General features: G+C 37.9%; 1 protein-coding gene across 6 annotated transcripts in view; it reads right to left on the reverse strand.

Moving 5' to 3' along the window:
- Positions 1-7,084: 7,084 nt before the first annotated feature.
- Positions 7,085-17,121, reverse strand: part of PSME4 (proteasome activator subunit 4) — a 101,437-nt gene continuing 91,400 nt past the window's right edge. For 2 of the 6 annotated variants that reach the window (XM_088149378.1, XM_088149371.1), the window contains 3 exons: positions 14,880-15,042; positions 13,595-13,728; positions 12,557-12,696 (listed from right to left, as the gene is read on the reverse strand). In XM_088149378.1, the coding sequence (XP_088005504.1) occupies positions 12,562-12,696; positions 13,595-13,728; positions 14,880-15,042 (432 nt within the window). In that variant the 3' untranslated portion in view covers positions 12,557-12,561. Of the gene's footprint in view, positions 10,413-12,556; positions 12,697-13,594; positions 13,729-14,879; positions 15,043-17,121 lie in introns of those variants that run through there. The other 4 variants (XR_015797630.1, XM_088149349.1, XM_088149340.1 and 1 more) reach the window with 4 other exon arrangements.

A 17,121-nucleotide genomic window follows, 5' to 3' on the forward strand; every position in this document is an offset into this window, starting at 1 on the left:
GCTTCCAAATACTGTATGAGGATTGGGTCTTATCAGATGCACAGTGGCATCAGCCATGACAGAAGCTCTCCCAGAGCTTTCTGGGGAGACAAAGGAAGCTTTTATTTTATTTATTATTTTAGAGATACAAATTATAGCTGTTCAAATCAAAACTATGTCCATCCTGTGGGAGTTCATCCTTTGGCTGAAGGAAAACAGAGACAAATCAACTAGGCTATCCTTTTCTTAGTAAAGCTAGATATAATTTAGACAATGTACTAGGAAACCAAAATCAAAGCTAAACTGGGTAGGACGTTACAGTCGTGGGAGGGAAGGGACCTCAAGTGATAGTTCCAGAAGGTGATCTAATGTCCTCTTTTTATGTAGCATTGCACTGAAGAACAGGTGGATCTGATAGAATAAATTGTAGCCTTACTAGAGATATAGAAAGCAAGGTAGGAATAGAATGCAGAGCTTTCCAACCCCTTTAACCATCAGCAGCCATCAAAGCCATTTATATTTTATTCTATATGTGAGAGATGGATAAAATATGTTATTATTGACAAAGAAATAGTAACTTGAGCATGCTAAGAGTGCAGCTGTGTGAGAGATAAGGAAGTAGTGTTAAGTATTATGGTTATCAAATAGTGGCAGATGGAGAGGAAGTTGTCTCCTTGTGTGGGACAATGTAAATACAAATTAATTTGGAGCAATCTTTATCAGTATAATGCAATTAGCTGAAACCTTGAGCAATTACCATAGATGAGGTGGGAGGGACCAGGAAGAAATCCTAGAGCGGCCAGAAAGACTGTACACCCAGAGTACCTTAGCCAATGGGGAAAAGGGGAAGGACTTGCGATCGGGAATGTATATAATTAGGCCGGGTGTATGTGGGTGTGGCTTCTTATTTGCAACGAAGCCCACCAGCCTTTGCAAATGCTTCCAATAAAACTTTACTTCTGACTAACCCAGAGAGATTTGTGGTGCTTGTTTCACACATATACAGTCAGGTCCAGAAATATTGGGACATCAACACAATTCTAACATCTTTGGCTCTATACACCACCACAATGGATTTGGAATGAAACAAACACAATGTGCCTTAACTGCAGACTGTCAGCTTTAATTGGAGAGTATGTACATCCAACTCAGGTGAATGGTGTAGGAATTACAACAGTTTGCATATGTGCCTCCCACTTGTTAAGGGACCAAAAGTAATGGGACAGAATAATAATCATACATCAAACTTTCCCTTTTTAATACTTAGTTGCAAATCCGTTGCAATCAATCACAGCCTGAAGCCTGGAACGCATAGACATCACCAGACGCTGGGTTTCATCCCTGGTGATGCCCTGCCAGGCCTCTACTGCAACTGTCTTCAGTTCCTGCTTGTTCTTGGGGCATTTTCCCTTCAGTTTTGTCTTCAGCAAGTGAAATGCATGCTCAATGGGATTCAGGTCAGGTGATTGACTTGGCCATTGCATAACATTCCACTTCTGTCCCTTCAAAAACTCTTTGGTTGCTTTTGCAGTATGCTTTGGGTCATTGTCCATCTGTACTGTGAAGCGCCGTCCAATGAGTTCTGCAGCATTTGGCTGAATGTGAGCAGATAATATTGCCCGAAACACTGCAGAAGTCATCCTGCTGCTTTTGTCAGCAGTCACATCATCAATAAATACAAGAGAACCAGTTCCATTGGCAGCCATACATGCCCACGCCATGACACTACCACCACCATGCTTCACTGAGGTGGTATGCTTAGGATCATGAGCAGTTCCTTTCCTTCTCCATACTCTTCTCTTCCCATCACTCTGGTACAAGTTGATCTTGGTCTCATCTGTCCATAGGATGTTGTTCCAGAACTGTGAAGGCTTTTTTAGATGTCGTTTGGCAAACTCTAATCTGGCCTTCCTGTTTTTGAGGCTCACCAGTGGTTTACATCTTGTGGTGAACCCTCTGTATTCACTCTGGTGAAGTCTTCTTTTGATTGTTGACTTTGACACACATACACCTACCTCCTGGAGAGTGTTCTTGATCTGGCCAAGTGTTGTGGAGGGTGTTTTCTTCACCAGGGAAAGGATTCTTCGGTCATCCACCACAGTTGTTTTCCGTTGTCTCCCGGGTCTTTTGGTGTTGCTGAGCTCACCGGTGTGTTCCTTCTTTTTGAGAATGGTCCAAACAGTTGTTTTGGCCATGCCTAATGTTCTTGCTATCTCTCTGATGGGTTTGTTTTGTTTCTTCAGCCTAATGATGGCTTGCTTCACTGATAGTGACAGCTCTTTGGATCTCCTCTTGAGAGTTGACAGCAACAGATTCCAAATGCAACTAGCACACTTGAAATGAACTCTGGGCCTTTTATCTGCACATTGTAATTGGGGTACTGAGGGAATATCACACGCCTGTCCATGGAACAGCTGAGAAGCCAATTGTCCCATTACTTTTGGTCCCTTAACAAGTGGGAGGCACATATGCAAACTGTTGTAATTCCTACACCGTTCACCTGAGTTGGATGTACATACCCTCAAATTAAAGCTGACAGCCTGCAGTTAAGGCACATTGTGTTTGTTTCATTCCAAATCCATTGTAGTGGTGTATAGAGCCAAAGATGTTAGAATTGTGTCGATGTCCCAATATTTCTGGACCTGACTGTATAACAAAGTAACATGTGGCACCAGCAGGTATGGCTGCTCTCCCTTCCTGTGATTGTTGACTGTACCACTAGGAAGAATGGGTGTCATGTGACCAGGGAAGTGCTTTAGAGCAGGTGCCAACATATGAGCTGCTCCCCACCTGCCTCTCATAGGGTGGATTGGGGAAATTTGGGGGAAGGGAGTTTCTTTGCAGCTCTGACCAGATCCATCTTATTTTCAGATTTGATCTATTTTTGCCAGGTTCTGCTCTGCACCAAATCCGGTCCTGTTCTGTTCAATTGCTAGACAGTTATCCTGCTGAGAGATAACAGTCTAAAGCCCCATTTTTTTCTTTCTTTCCAACATTCCTTTGGGTGGAAAACAATACATATTTTAAAATTTCCTAAATATTACTCAGAGATTACAAGCAGGTGTCCAACACAAAAAAGTGTCCTCTAGGTATCACCATCCATAAACTTGCAATCTAGTAGAGGCAGCTCAAAACAGGAAAGGAGGTATATTATAAAGATATATTAATGATACATCTTTGTCTAGTGCAGAGTGCTTACCGGTGGGATTTCGCTACATGTAGAAATTATTCATCTTTACAAAAGAAAAAAAATCTGTGTTATGAATATAGCCAATTTGCCAGGCTGCAAGCTCATTCCCGTAATACACACACCCACAAGTGAGACATGGTTCTTGGTCACATACAAAGTCCAATTGCTCCAACCCCTCCCTCTGCTGGAGACAGAAAAGGTTTGGTCCTTTCAAAATAAAGGGAAGCTCATGAGAAGTCTGTGGATGGAAGCTGGGTAAAAGTAAGGTTTTCCCTCTCCCCAGCAGCTTTTGAATTAAAGGCTGGAATATCCTAGGATAACTGGAAAAGTCCAAGGTAACTGAGGCCCTTGTGTTAGGATTTTATTTCTACTTTCTGTGTTGCATTAAAGTCCCATGTTTTCTAAAACTCTGAACAAGCAATGAAAAGTTAGGTTTACTACCAGACTTCAGTCATAGAACATGTTCATAAAACTATAAACTTTCCTTTAGAATCTTCCTGTAATTTGTAGCATCATGGGGCAGAGATCTCTATTTGTAGCAGACTAGCACCATCCTATGATCTGTCTAGAGCACTGTTATTTTCTTTTGGATTTTGCCTTTTTAAATAATTTGCCAATTGTTGCCCTTAATCTGGGCAATTCCACTATTTATATTCTTCAGCATTAAACATTTGTTAGGTAGTATTTAATATTAATATTTAAGTCTACACTTTCCTCATATATATAAAAATGTTTGATTCTGTTAATCTCCTTTCATTGGTTTATCTCCCAATGGAGGAAAGAAGGGCTGGATCCTCTAATCACCATGCTTCCACACTACATAACTAGATGGTAGCACTGTTAAAATTAATTCAATTTTTGCATTTTGATCCCTGGACTGCTAGGAGGTCAAACCAGTCAATTTTAAAGGAAATCAACCCTGATTGCTCATTGGAAAGATTGACAATGAAGCTCAAGCTCAGATACTGTGGTCACCTAATGCGAAGAGAGGACTCTTTGGAAAAGACCCTGATGCTGGGAAAGATTGAAGGCAAAAGGAGAAGGGGATGGTAGAGAATGAGATGGTTAGATAGCATCACTGAAACAATGAGTATGAAACTGAGCAAACTCAGGGAGGCAGTGAAGGACAAGAAGGCCTGGCGCAATATGGTTCATGGGGTCACGAAGAGTCGGACATGACTTAACGACTGAACAACAAGAAGGCACCACAGGATGGGACAGCCCTCTCACACACGACATGGTTAAGGGGTAGATGCCTGGTGAAGCACTTTCTGGAGGATAGAAAGGAACTAACAAGCCACTATCCCAAAGCAGAAGGCAGGTCCAGGGCATGAAGACCCAAAGGGAACCTGGGAGAGGGAGTTTGGGACCTTCCAACTTCCATCCTGCAGGCCTCACCCTTCTACTACAATCTGGTTCAGTATCATTACAGGTAGTCCTTGCTTAACAACCACAATTGGAACTGGCGACTTGGTTGCTAAGTGACATGGTTGTTAAGTGGAAAATCATGTGACTGCAACTGGGCTTATGACCTTATTTCCTCTTCGGTCATTAAGTGAAGTGATGCGGTTACTAAGTGAACTGCACCTGGGGTTACGATTTTGCAGTACTGTATTAAGTCTGTTGCAAGCGAAAATGCATGCTGGTTGCAAGCATAGGAATGATCATATGTCTGAGGGAAGCTGTGACAGTCACAAATGCAAGGATTAGTTGCAAAGTAATTTTTTTAGTACCATCATAACTTTGAATGGTCGCTGCATGAGGCAGTCAGTAAGCAAGGACTACCTGTATATAAATTACATAGATTATTTCAGTTTATCTCAATTGTTAGTTTTTAGGGAGCTGTCTCATCAGCTTTTGATTTTTTCTGTTATCTGTGTCCTCCCCATTTCAAATTAGCTATTGATTTTCATATAGTCCACTGCGAGCTCACATTCTGGTCTTGCTTCTTGGACATTTATCAGAGACCCTATGTTCACAGCAAAAATATGGTTACTTTTCACCATTTGTTGTTTAACTTTCCTATTTCTCAGCTGCAACTTCTATCAGCACTGTATTTCTGAGTCAATTATTTTTAAATTCTAACTTCTGTATTCAGATATTCTGCTCAGTCTGACTTTCAACAGCTGATATAAGTCTGCAGTCTGAGCAATGTCATGTGGGTCCTATAAACTATTATGACTAATTGCAAAAGCACAGGGTGCTTATCAATGAAATCTAACAGCACTCAGAAACAATTCACATTTCAAAGGAAAGTATCTTCATCTGGTTTGGTGTCACTACAGAGGGACATTATTTCAACTTATATATTCAACAGAGCTGGGTTGTAGAGAAGCATCAGAGAGGTTTCCATCATGTTGGAATATACATATTCATCTGGGCAGCAGTAGCAAATTAACCTTCCCTTTTGTTCCCTAGTCATGAATACACATGAGCTGTGAATTAACTTTTTTTACTCCTATTGTAGTGTTGATCCAGCTGCTGTTGCCATTCAGATAGGGATGGGGAGGACAGAAAAATTTATGAAATATTTCCAAATAGTCTCTCATGCGCTTTCTTGCTTACAGATTGTACTGCAGCTACCATTTCAGACAGCTGAAAACATTTTGGTCAGAGATAAAATTTCTGGAATGATGGGCAGCTGATTTTTTTTAAAGAAGGAGGGAGATGTTAAATCTTGATTCATATCCTTTTATGCATAGGCAGATTACCAATTAACCCAGTTATCAGGATAGTTTTGTATAGCCTTTTTTTTTTTTAAGTTTGAGTGACTCACACGATTTGCGTTTTTGTGTCTTAGCAACAGCTATATACGTTGTTTCTCACTCAGACATTGGTTTCCCAACCATATACAGTTTCACTGAAAATCACAAATATACAATTATTTGTGCTGCTGTAGAAATAAAGATAATGGTCAGAAAAGAGGGTGGAAGATTTGTGAAATCTTATGAGGGACAGTTAAGCCTTTTCTCCTAATACCTTCAAATATCTACATAGATTCCACATATCAAGGGAAAATGTATCTTTAAAAAAAAGGAATGGAATCTATGAAAGCTAACGTTATTACTCGCATTACTACCCGCAGATGGAGTTGGTAGAGCTCTTAGGGTAGGAATTGAAGACAAAAACCCAACCCCCCCAGCATAATTAGCATAAAAGCCCATCAAATGCTGCAGGGCTTGCATATATTTTGGCTTAAGCAGAATAATATACACTGCTATAGAAAAAAGGGAGGCTGAGGATTATTTTAAATAAGCAACATATTATATTGCATCCTAGATGAAGAGCTCCAATAAAATTTTCTGTATGCACATTTGAATGGAAGAATTTTTAACACCTCTGCAAATTGTTTTCTCTTTTTCAATAGTGAGTCAAATAAGGACAGATCTTGGCATGTCTTGGTATTATTCAATAAGTTGAATGCAACATGCTATAGTCATTAGGGGAAGGGCAAAAAGGAGACTATCTAGTGTTATGCTACATCTAACGAAAGAGGTGTACAACCTACAATCTTCAGGAATATGGTCCACAAAAATTCCACTGTTGAATTTCAGAAGGAAACTACCACGAAATAGCAAAGTTATTTGCCCACTTTTTTCCTGGTATTATAACATCTGGTAACCCTTTGTTTAGACTCAGTACATCTAAATGTTATCTGTCCTTGGTCCAGAGCAGTGTTTCTTAAAGTGCGGTCCGAGGACCCCTGCGGGTCCCCCAAGACATTTGCCAGATATTGAAGATATTTGCAAAAATTTAAAACAATGTCACTCTTTTCATCATCATCTTTTATTTGTCAAAAAATATAGGGCTTTTTCATGAAAAATATTTTATTTATATTAATATCTAACGGTTTTATATTGTTACTTTACATGATTCAATAAATAAATATTCTATGAATGCATCAATTTTATTTTTTAATATGGTAAGTATTGATAAGTAGAACCCACACAAGTTCTTTTGGGGTCCTTCATAATTTTTAAAAGTGGGAAGGGGTCCTGAGAGCAAAGAAGTTTAAGAAACACTGGTCTAGACTGTTTGCTTCTTTGGTAATTAGATTAGCAACTTTCTCAGAAAACCCCTGTGAACTTCATGACAGATGAAGTGCAGATCCTGGTGCAATCCCCAAGCCAAGGGAAGTTGTACACCTTTATTCCAGGTCTTGAAATTATGATCTGTGTTAACAGGGCCAGTTCTTAAAAACAGAGCAGGTCTTAGCAATAGCACTACCTCTACCATGCACAAACCCCTTTACCGTCCTCAAGCTGCTACGCTTGGAAAAATGGGAGAGAGGAAGGAAAAACTTTGTGTCAGAAATACTCAGCTCATTATCACACTCTTAATGCAAAAGCAGGAGCAGGTCCAGCAGGACATGCTGGCTCCTTCTCCTGGAAAAGCAAATATTTTTTCTATGTACGTATGTTCTTCTAAAATATATCAGTTAACCTTGTACAGTTTATTTTAGGCAAGAAATTGACTAAATAGCAGAGATAAAATTTATTAAAACACAAGTGCAGAACATGAAAATGCTGACTGCTCAAAGTCAAGTATATGGTTCAGAACAAAGTTTATAGAACATTTCAAAACAAAGTATATACAAAATGCCATAGTTTGGAGGTTATACTAGAGAAGGCATATGCTATAGGAAACAAATAGGTATTATTATGGAGGACAGAGTATACACTGAATGGTGTCCAAGTATGACCCCACTAGCTGATCTGACTTGGACATGGGAACACTTCAAAATCTGGCCATTTTTTTCAGCACAGATTCTGAATTAAAGATTTCCTTTAACTTAATTAAAAATAGTAATAGTTAACTTTGTTTAACGTAACCCACAGAAAAAAATAAACAATTAGGCTTTAACCCCTCTGTAATCTTCTCAGATATCACTTTTGTTCCTAAACTTCTCCAACTTCTGGCTCTGCTGCTTGTTCTGGAATAAAATGGGGCCAATATATCAAAATATTGTCAACAAAATTACAACACACAACTAATAAAGAGGATGTCTGTACTCCTTGGGATGAGAGGGGACAGCCATCAAATGGCTTACCTTCCCTGGTAGCTGCCTGCCTACTAATCTCACTATACTTCCCCTTGCACATACTGTCTAACAGGATCAATATGCATTCCACCACCAGCCATTCTTTGTCTATAATCATAGTAAATCAATTTCCCAAAACTAGAGTCAAGGTTGCCTTCTTATTGCACTTCAGGAGGGGCTATACCATTTTGTCCTGTAAACGAAACATGAAAACTACCTCTCCAGAGTTAATATTTTTTCTCACTAGGGCAATCCTGAAGTGACCTCAGTGAAGTGCCTCTTGGAAGAAGATGCAAGCAGCCTTGTGATGTTCAATCCTCCAAGAATGGTTTTTCTTTATACAGTAATGGCAACAGTGTCACCCATTTAGTTTCTTACTCTATTTTAATACCACGTATTTGAAAAATAAGCTTCAGCATTTTGAATTGGTTCCCAAAGCAAAATGACAACCAGTAAAGCTTTTTTAAATTTGTGAGATATTCAAGTGAGCATTGTGAGTCAAGATTCTGGCTATCATGCCAACTAAAATTTCCAAATTACTTTCAGATATGAGGGACTGCAGTAATTCAAACAGGAGTTTACCAGACCATGAATAAATATAACATTTTTACAAAAGTAAGATGAGAAATAACAAGACTGGTGTGCACATTTCCTTCCCAGCTCTTTTGATTATTTTTGCGCAGGGCATAAACAAAATAAAATAATTAGAACTAAGGCTTGCCTTCCGGAAGGGAAGAGGATGAACTGAGCTAGAAAGATCTCCTTGGCAACAAGAATCAGCACAATTCAATCTCCCTTTTGTGATTGGAAGCCATCCTACTCTTCTTTTTCCTAAGAGAACCAAATTAGCAAAATCAAATTTGTGTGCTAAGCACAGGGGGAAAATAACAGCAACAATCTGTGCACCTTTGTCTCCTGAAAAAATTGTACCTCGTTTTAAAAGTAAATATAATTACATGTGTGCATTTTAATTCTAAACTTAAAGCTGACATGATTTGTAAAATGTGAATAATTCAAATCATGTTTTTTAACATCATAAGTTATGCCACAGTTTTCAAACCTCTCTAGATTGAAATGCTTTTATGAAGGGTACCAATACAACTTTTCAAGTGCTGGGGCTACTTCCCCCATGCACTTTCAGAACTAAAAGCAAACAAACCATCATTTGTATTCAAGAGACTAATTAGATCCCAAATATCCTTGTTAGGTATGTTAGCTCCTATTGTTAGCTCCTGTCCTAAATGAAAGCATTTACTTGAGAGGACACTCTGAATGATAAACATGGCATGCACACACAGATTTTACAAACAATTCATTTATTCAACTTTAAACTAGTACACAACTGAAAGTAAGAGGAGGCATTTGGCACTACCCTATACATATTATTTCTTTGTTGACTCTCAGGACATACTGTCCAGGTAACCCTGCCATGTTTACTTTCCCAGCAGGCAGATGATTTAAAAGTGTATTATATTCCTGTTTTCACAAAGAAAAAATACAGAGTGAATATATTTTTTCAAGTCTGTGTTGCTTTTGTTTTCTAAAATGGGAGATAGTTTTGCATTCTATTATTTACCATATGTTAAAATATACCATTACTTAGGATGGTAGCAAGAGAAAAAATACTGGTAAAAAATCAATTCATTCATTAATGATAAAAGAAAATCAAACCTAAGACTAAATAACCTCATTAATGGGAATCAGGGATATTAAAAACCAGAAGAAATTGGCATTTCAATTAGATACAAAAGCTAAAGCAGTATTTTAACACTGAAAAATGTGATTCTTTACAAGATAATCTCACAAATGGATTATGTAAAACTTTTGCAAACTGTACAGTACTTTGCCAATGCAATGCCTCTACAATTTATACAATCTTTTACATTTATGTAACACATATTGAAAATGTTGTGAAGTAGTGAGTCAATAGCCACCAGAGTTGCAGACCAAAAAGGAATTTGGAGGGGACAGATACAGTACTTCTGTGTTTTAATGCAGCTTAAATATCTGTTCCAGCATGGAGAGATGGAGTGAATGAGGAAAGTATTGATGGGAGTATCAATACAGAACCTTTTATTTTAAAAATCTTTAGCCACTCACTATTAACATATGTACATATTCTCCACTGTATGAAATAAAACAACTGTAAAGATCTGTTATTGTCCATGGGCTCTACTAAACTGGAAAAATGGAAGTTTCCACCTATAAAACCAGAGAAAGGTTAAAAGTTCAGTACCTGGGTGAAGGATCTTATTGAAAATCTGGCCACAAACTTATAAGGATTAACAGTATATATTTAGAAGCTAACATTTGAAAAGGAACTGAGCACAAAGCACTGCATAGCTTGGTTTTGCATGTGAGCTGAAAAAAAAGGTAGAAATCTTTTTAAAAATTGGGATGATACTTCTACCTACACTTATACCCAAGTGTACTATGAAGAGTTGGGCATGCATAATCTTATATGGTTGGGTGCCCAGTTATTCATCTTATACCATCAAACAATCCATTTATATAAGAGATAATTTAAGTCTGGAGAATATAAGGTGGGGAAAAAGAGAAATTGTGATATTAGCCATTCCATAAGAAAAGGTAGGATTTATTTTAAGTACAAGATACTTGCATGGATGTATGAAAAATTACAATTATTCTATTCACACAGAGACCTTCACTACGCCATAGCCTTTCTCTTCAGTAGAACAGAAATCTAGTCTTTTCTAAGAGACATACTATATGCATTTTTAAAAAGGATTCCAATCCTAAGTCTATGAGTTACCAAATCCAAAAGGATTCTATATACAAAAAGTTAAGTTTTGAGTTTCCTTTATTTTTGCAGAAATGAAGCAGTCCCTTATTTTTCTGAGTCCCTGAAAGAGAGGGATAATTTGACAATCACAAAAGCAGATCTATGTTTAGCAAGAGCAAGGGCATTCTGCCTCTCCTAAGCATAGACTCTGGAATGGAAATCTGTCACCAAAATAATATACATTATTTTGCTTCCCAACTGCCAAGGAAGACTACCAATCTCTCCTGTTCTTCAGAAAGTTGGTGAAGTTTTGGGTATTTTTACCAAGCTTTGGGGGTAGGGTTATTATAACGATCCCTCTGAATGAGCAACTATTTTAATAGTGTTCTTTGGAATGTTTGATTCCTTGGGCACATAATTGTTTCTACTGTATGTTTGTGGTTTTAATTTTTGACTATTATGTATTTGTTTTACCCAAATTACAGATTTCAGGAGTTTTATGCTTGTGGCTGATTGACTGATTAACAACCTATAAGCCTTGAAAATAAATAATAAATAAAGTATGGCATATGGTTTAATGTATTGTACAAACCAAGCTAATTGTGATGTATTTACTAAAACAATAAACAATAACTTAGCATGATTATAAACCAATTCTGTACAATGACAAGCAGGTCTCCTCTATTCAATTCAAAGATCATGAAAGCAAGCACTCTCCAGTTTCTGACCCCATAAGAGGCTCTTTTCTCTTTCCTCCTCTGGGATTCCAGATCAGTGAAAATATTTTACACATGGCAATTCTTTAAGGCAAGGATTCTCAAACTCTGCAACACCATGAGCCCTTGAATGATAAATGAATTTGTTCAACCTCCCTCATGAGTTAAAACAATGAGTTAAATAAAACTCTTTTGATTGATGCATTATTTTGACAGATGACTAGATCCTCAGGTTTTGCCTTTCCCCCCCAATTTACCTATGCAAGCCTTATTGGCCTTTAAAAAAATGTGACCCCCTTCCATGTTGCTTGAGACCCCTGTGGGATTGCAACTGACAATGTGAGAACTTCTGCATTAAGGGAATAACAAGTGAACCAGCTTGCCAGTCAAATCCACTGCAGTTGTTCTTCATTATGCCAAGGTCACGGCCTGTTTACTACCATATGCAAACACCATCCTGTGCTGTCAAAATATTGTCCATACTAGTCTCACATAAATTGTAAATAAGGTATGAACCCTGTTTTATCATTATGTAAGATAAAGATAATCCAAGATAAATGTAAACTGATTTCAAGATAATGAAAACTAGCAAAATTTATGTCTCAATGTCTTTGATGCCATATTCAATATATTCCCTATCTGTATTTGATTATTTTCTTCCAATTTAAGCTAAAAGGGTAATAAATTCTAATTTTATATTTTTAAGCAAGATTTCTAAAGAGATTCCTATATGAAGGAAGGAAAAGGCCAGACCGTATTGGTTTGATTTAATGTGTCTAAAAATTACAAGGCACTGTTTGAAAGGTGACTTTTTGCTATGCCAAGCTGGATATCAAGAAGATCATTCCAAGATAGCCCAAGGGTACAGATTTTACAACACAGTCTCACCCTATTATGCATAATAGCATGGTGATACCAAGAGATCAGTAAGGACAAGTAGCTGGTCATCAGTGAATTGTTGCTTGTGCTCCTGCCAGTTATCATGGTGGGTTCTCCGGAAATTGGACAATGTTTTTTTTACTGTCATCTGCATGGGGAAAAACAGAGAGAGATCTAGGCAATGTCTTTAAAACAACTATAATCTGTCTTGGTCTTAAGGCTTTCCTTAAGGAGTCTGCTATGGACTAGTAAAACAGCAAGAACTAGACCTTGACTCTTTTCAGTATTTTTGCCCCTGAAACTGGTCCAGGTTTTGAAAGTGTAGATGCATTATTCAGAATCTTGTTCAAATGTTCTAGACTCCTGGGAGACTCCCAATAATTAATTTCAAAATATTATGTTTGAAATATGTTTGCTACTGTTACCCTAACCTTGAAAAGAAGTATTATTTATAGACCACAGTAATATAAGAATGGTGTTTACTAGCTTATATATTTCTTTTTTTTCCTATTCAGTGAATTCTTTAATGTTACAAGTTTAATTGTACAAAACATTAATGTATATAGACAACAAGTTTTTGTTTAGTATATAAATAATGTATTATTTTATCTGAGAGGATTATTCTTATTCTTCACTCTTTTTTCTTTTTGAATAAAATAAAACTAAGAAAGTATTGTCAGAATCAGACCAAATTGGTTCTATAAATGGTTACCTTTGTTAACTAGCTAAAAAGCAAAAAAGCCACTTAAAGAATTACTACTGAATAATCTGTTTTGATATTTATTATCTTTTTGTTTTTTGTTTGTTCTTTTTGTTCTTCTCTGTTTTGATATTTATTATCTTCTATATTATTCTCTTCTATTGATATTTATTACCAAGAACATTCAGTTAAAACCTAGACAATAAAACAAAACAACCCAAAGAACCAATCCTTATAACAACAATTTTCTGTACACCAGACTGAAAGGCTTGTTCTCAAAAAGGAAGCCACTTAAGAGGCCAAGCTGCAGTTTAAGGATTCCAACAACTGAGAAGATGAATCATACCTCAATAGGCTGAGGATCATTCAGATGCGCACTAAGATCCATCAAAAGTTGAGGCATCCATGTGGGTACATCATACGGACTGGACAAAATACATGCACTAAGTCCGAGCACACCAGCATGGCGTTGAACTAAATCTGCAAGAAAAAAGTAATTTTCCCATGGAACAGCATGGGAATCTTCAATTCCAACTGCACAAATAACAGACAAGCTCTTTCTATCTATAGAAAAAGGATATGGGAAGAGTGGATTTTTACCAGTTCTCTTTCTTTCTGAAGCCCTTTAAACCACTGTCATCCACACACTTGTACAAAGTTTTCTCTAAATCTTATTGAACAGATTTTTGGGAGTATAAAGGGATGCATGCAAGGAGGGGAATCATTAACATTTGTTTTTTCCATTGTTTTCTTACAGATGTGCCCTAAAAGTAAGTACTCCATTAAAGGGACACTTCCACTGAACATTAATTTGGATATAAGCTATAATCATATTTTACTTTATTATCTAAAATAACGGTAAGAGAATTTTTAACCTCATAATACGATTGGCTCACAGAGTTCCTCAGCCCCTATTGGTACTCATTGTTGGAAGTGAGTTGCTGCACTGTGTAACACAAATCACCTTTCCTGAGAATTCTATTTCTCAGGCTTGCAATCCTACACTGCAGAACAGGAGATTAATATATCATATTGCAGAACTAATACAGAATATAATATTCTAAATGTAAACCATCACCGAAAGAACCACTTGTCAGTGCCTTTCTAGTATGAGATTCCTACAACATAGCAGTTGCACTAGGATGAAAAGAATGATTCTATTGCTTAATTTCTAAAGCAAAGGTTAGAATTGTGTATTTAAAATTACTGTAATCCAATCCAATGCAGATGTGCTGCATTCTCAGAACTGTTGCCAAGTAAGAGCAATATCCTATTTCTGCCACATGACTCATTTCGTTCCCTTGCAGAATCCACTCTTCTGTGACTTGCACTAAATCCAATGCAGCTCAGTCATGTCAATTGTCATTCTGAGTTTCCATTATTTTTAGGGAGCTTCAGATTGTAGTTTCCAATGACAATCCCTAATGCAGGTCTCCCTTTCCTGTGCTCCAGACTGCACTGATTGTCAGAAATTGCTGGCTGACTTCACCTTTGTGAGAACAGACACTTTTCAAATGTTGAATACTTTATGAGTAGAAAAGTGGGAAATAAATAATCAGAAATTGGAGTGAAGACCACTCTGACAATGTAACCAGCATGATTTACACCTTCCAGAGGGAGCCTCTCCTTACCTGCAGGGGGAATGGTATCCACTACAGTACTGAGGTCTCGTTTTCTTTTCTTTGGGAGTCTCCTTTTACAGAGCTGCTCAAAATGAGTCTGCATAGGGTCATCAATCACCAGGAAATGGCATTGGAGCAAACCACTCAAAGTGGTAGCAGCCATTTCTCTCACCTAGGATCAAATAACACCATCAGTTATTGCAATAACTCTTTGCACTATCCTCTAACTCAACGCTTCTCAACCTCAGCAACTTTTAAGATGTGTGGACTTCAATTCCCAGAATTCCCCAGCCAGCAGCTGGGCTGCTAGGGAATTCTGGGAGTTGAAGTCCTCACATCTTTGCTTGAGGTTGAGAAATGTACTCTAAATGTGTGAGGACTGATCTGTGAAAGAGGATGAGGGTGATGAACCCTGGCACTGTCACCTGCACTCTTTGTGTACACCTGTTCTGCAGAGTCAGTGTTCACTGTATTAAGCAGTAAGGTCTGACTGGAGTTTCTCTTCATGTTTTCTTCAGGATTGTAGGCCCAGAATCACAAGGAGAGTTTTATTTAAGTTCCAGTAAATACAAAAAGGTATTTTGTTAGGATCTTAGCATTTAATGTGACAAGGTCTGGATTTGAGATGCTGGGCAGACACACAGGGCAAAGTTCCAGCATGGCCAGCTGTACCTCATGCACTCAAAAGAATGAGCAAACAGTGGTTTGAGTGTAACTTATCAACCAGTATTTATAGCACTGTGATATCTTTCGAATAGATCCTATAATAGCTTAAGATCACAGAAATTTTGTTGGGCGCTGGCATTTATTCCCACTGAATATGATTATTATTATGGCATCAAAATGGCATTAGAGAACACAGTACTATTATGGAAAATATAATAAAGTAATTCTGTGGTAACCATTTATTCCACTGTCAATCCTGGAATTCATTAGCACTTCAACTTTTAGCTGCATCAAAAATATGTTAATAAGCTGTACAACCTTCTTCATTTCAGGATCCTTGTAACTACTTAATATTACAATTTTCATATATATGAATAATACGTGATAAGAAGTGGATTTCAAGAGCCAGTTAACTTCTTGTAATTTATCATAAGGCTTACAGCTTTATTTTTGGTTCTCTGGAATTTAAGTTCAAGGATATAATTTTATAATTTGCCAAGCAGAGCACTAAAAGAGATGTATATTTCAAAGAAAGGCAATAAGACAGTTATTAACTGGGACTACACATTTCTGATTCTTAGTTATTGGGACATTGTCCAAACAGCTTGGCTTTATCATGTACCCAAAGGTTGACTAAGGCAGACTTCAGATATGAAGTGATGAGCTAGCACAACCTGACTGCAACTGCCTGTGCTTCTAAACCATTTCTTTCATATATTCCCAAGCAATGGAATAAGTTACAATATCTTGATAAAGTAAAGTACACTTAAAATTCTGATCTCAAGAACTCTCCTAGATCTCACTAGCACTTGGATACTGAAATGCTGAAGAAGCAACATAAAATGAGTCCTTTGGAGAAACAGATAATGTAGATTAAATTTGGTATGTTTTTGCAAATCATATTATATCTTCTAACTTAAGGAAGGCCAATTCCTTGAGTTCCTTCCCTGACAGTGCTACACTCTTCCCTAAATACCAGACTAGAATTTTCCCCTTTTCAGGGAAGATGGTTGGCCTTCAAGATGGCCCTTGGAAGAAGCGGATTATCTGGATCGTTTTCAGTCAGGTTTTAGGCCTGGTTACAATACTGAGATGACATTGATAGGCACTTGAGGATGACCTCTAGTGGGCTCAGAATGTGGGTAGAGCATCCATTCTGGCCCTCCTTGATCTCTCAGTGGCCTTCAATACCATCGATCATGGTTTCCTTCTGGCCTGGTTTAGGGGATTGGGAGTGGGAAGCACGTTATAGGGGATAGGCTGGTTCCGGTCAATGCTGGTAGGAGGCAAGATGTCAAGACCCAGGCCCCTGCTTTGTGGGGTGCCCCAAATTTCTACTCTCTTGCCACTCCTTTTTAACAACTACATGAAGTCCCTGGGCAAGTACGCTGATGATATCCAGTTGTATATATACACCCTGGGCCAACCAAGCAATGCTGCTGAGATCCTTTCCCTGGAGACTGTAAGGGTCTGGATGTGGGAGAACAGGCTTCGGCTCAACCCTGGCAAGACTGAGCAACTGGATTTTAAGGCCTTCGGGGTCTGGAGATTTTCCATTTATAACTCTGCCTGGGAGTTCACTTCC

Source organism: Python bivittatus, unplaced genomic scaffold (assembly GCF_059951505.1).
Source record: "Python bivittatus isolate LINGU-HERP-01145 unplaced genomic scaffold, Pbiv_v1 ctg000020_np1212, whole genome shotgun sequence".
Taxonomy (NCBI): domain Eukaryota; kingdom Metazoa; phylum Chordata; class Lepidosauria; order Squamata; family Pythonidae; genus Python; species Python bivittatus.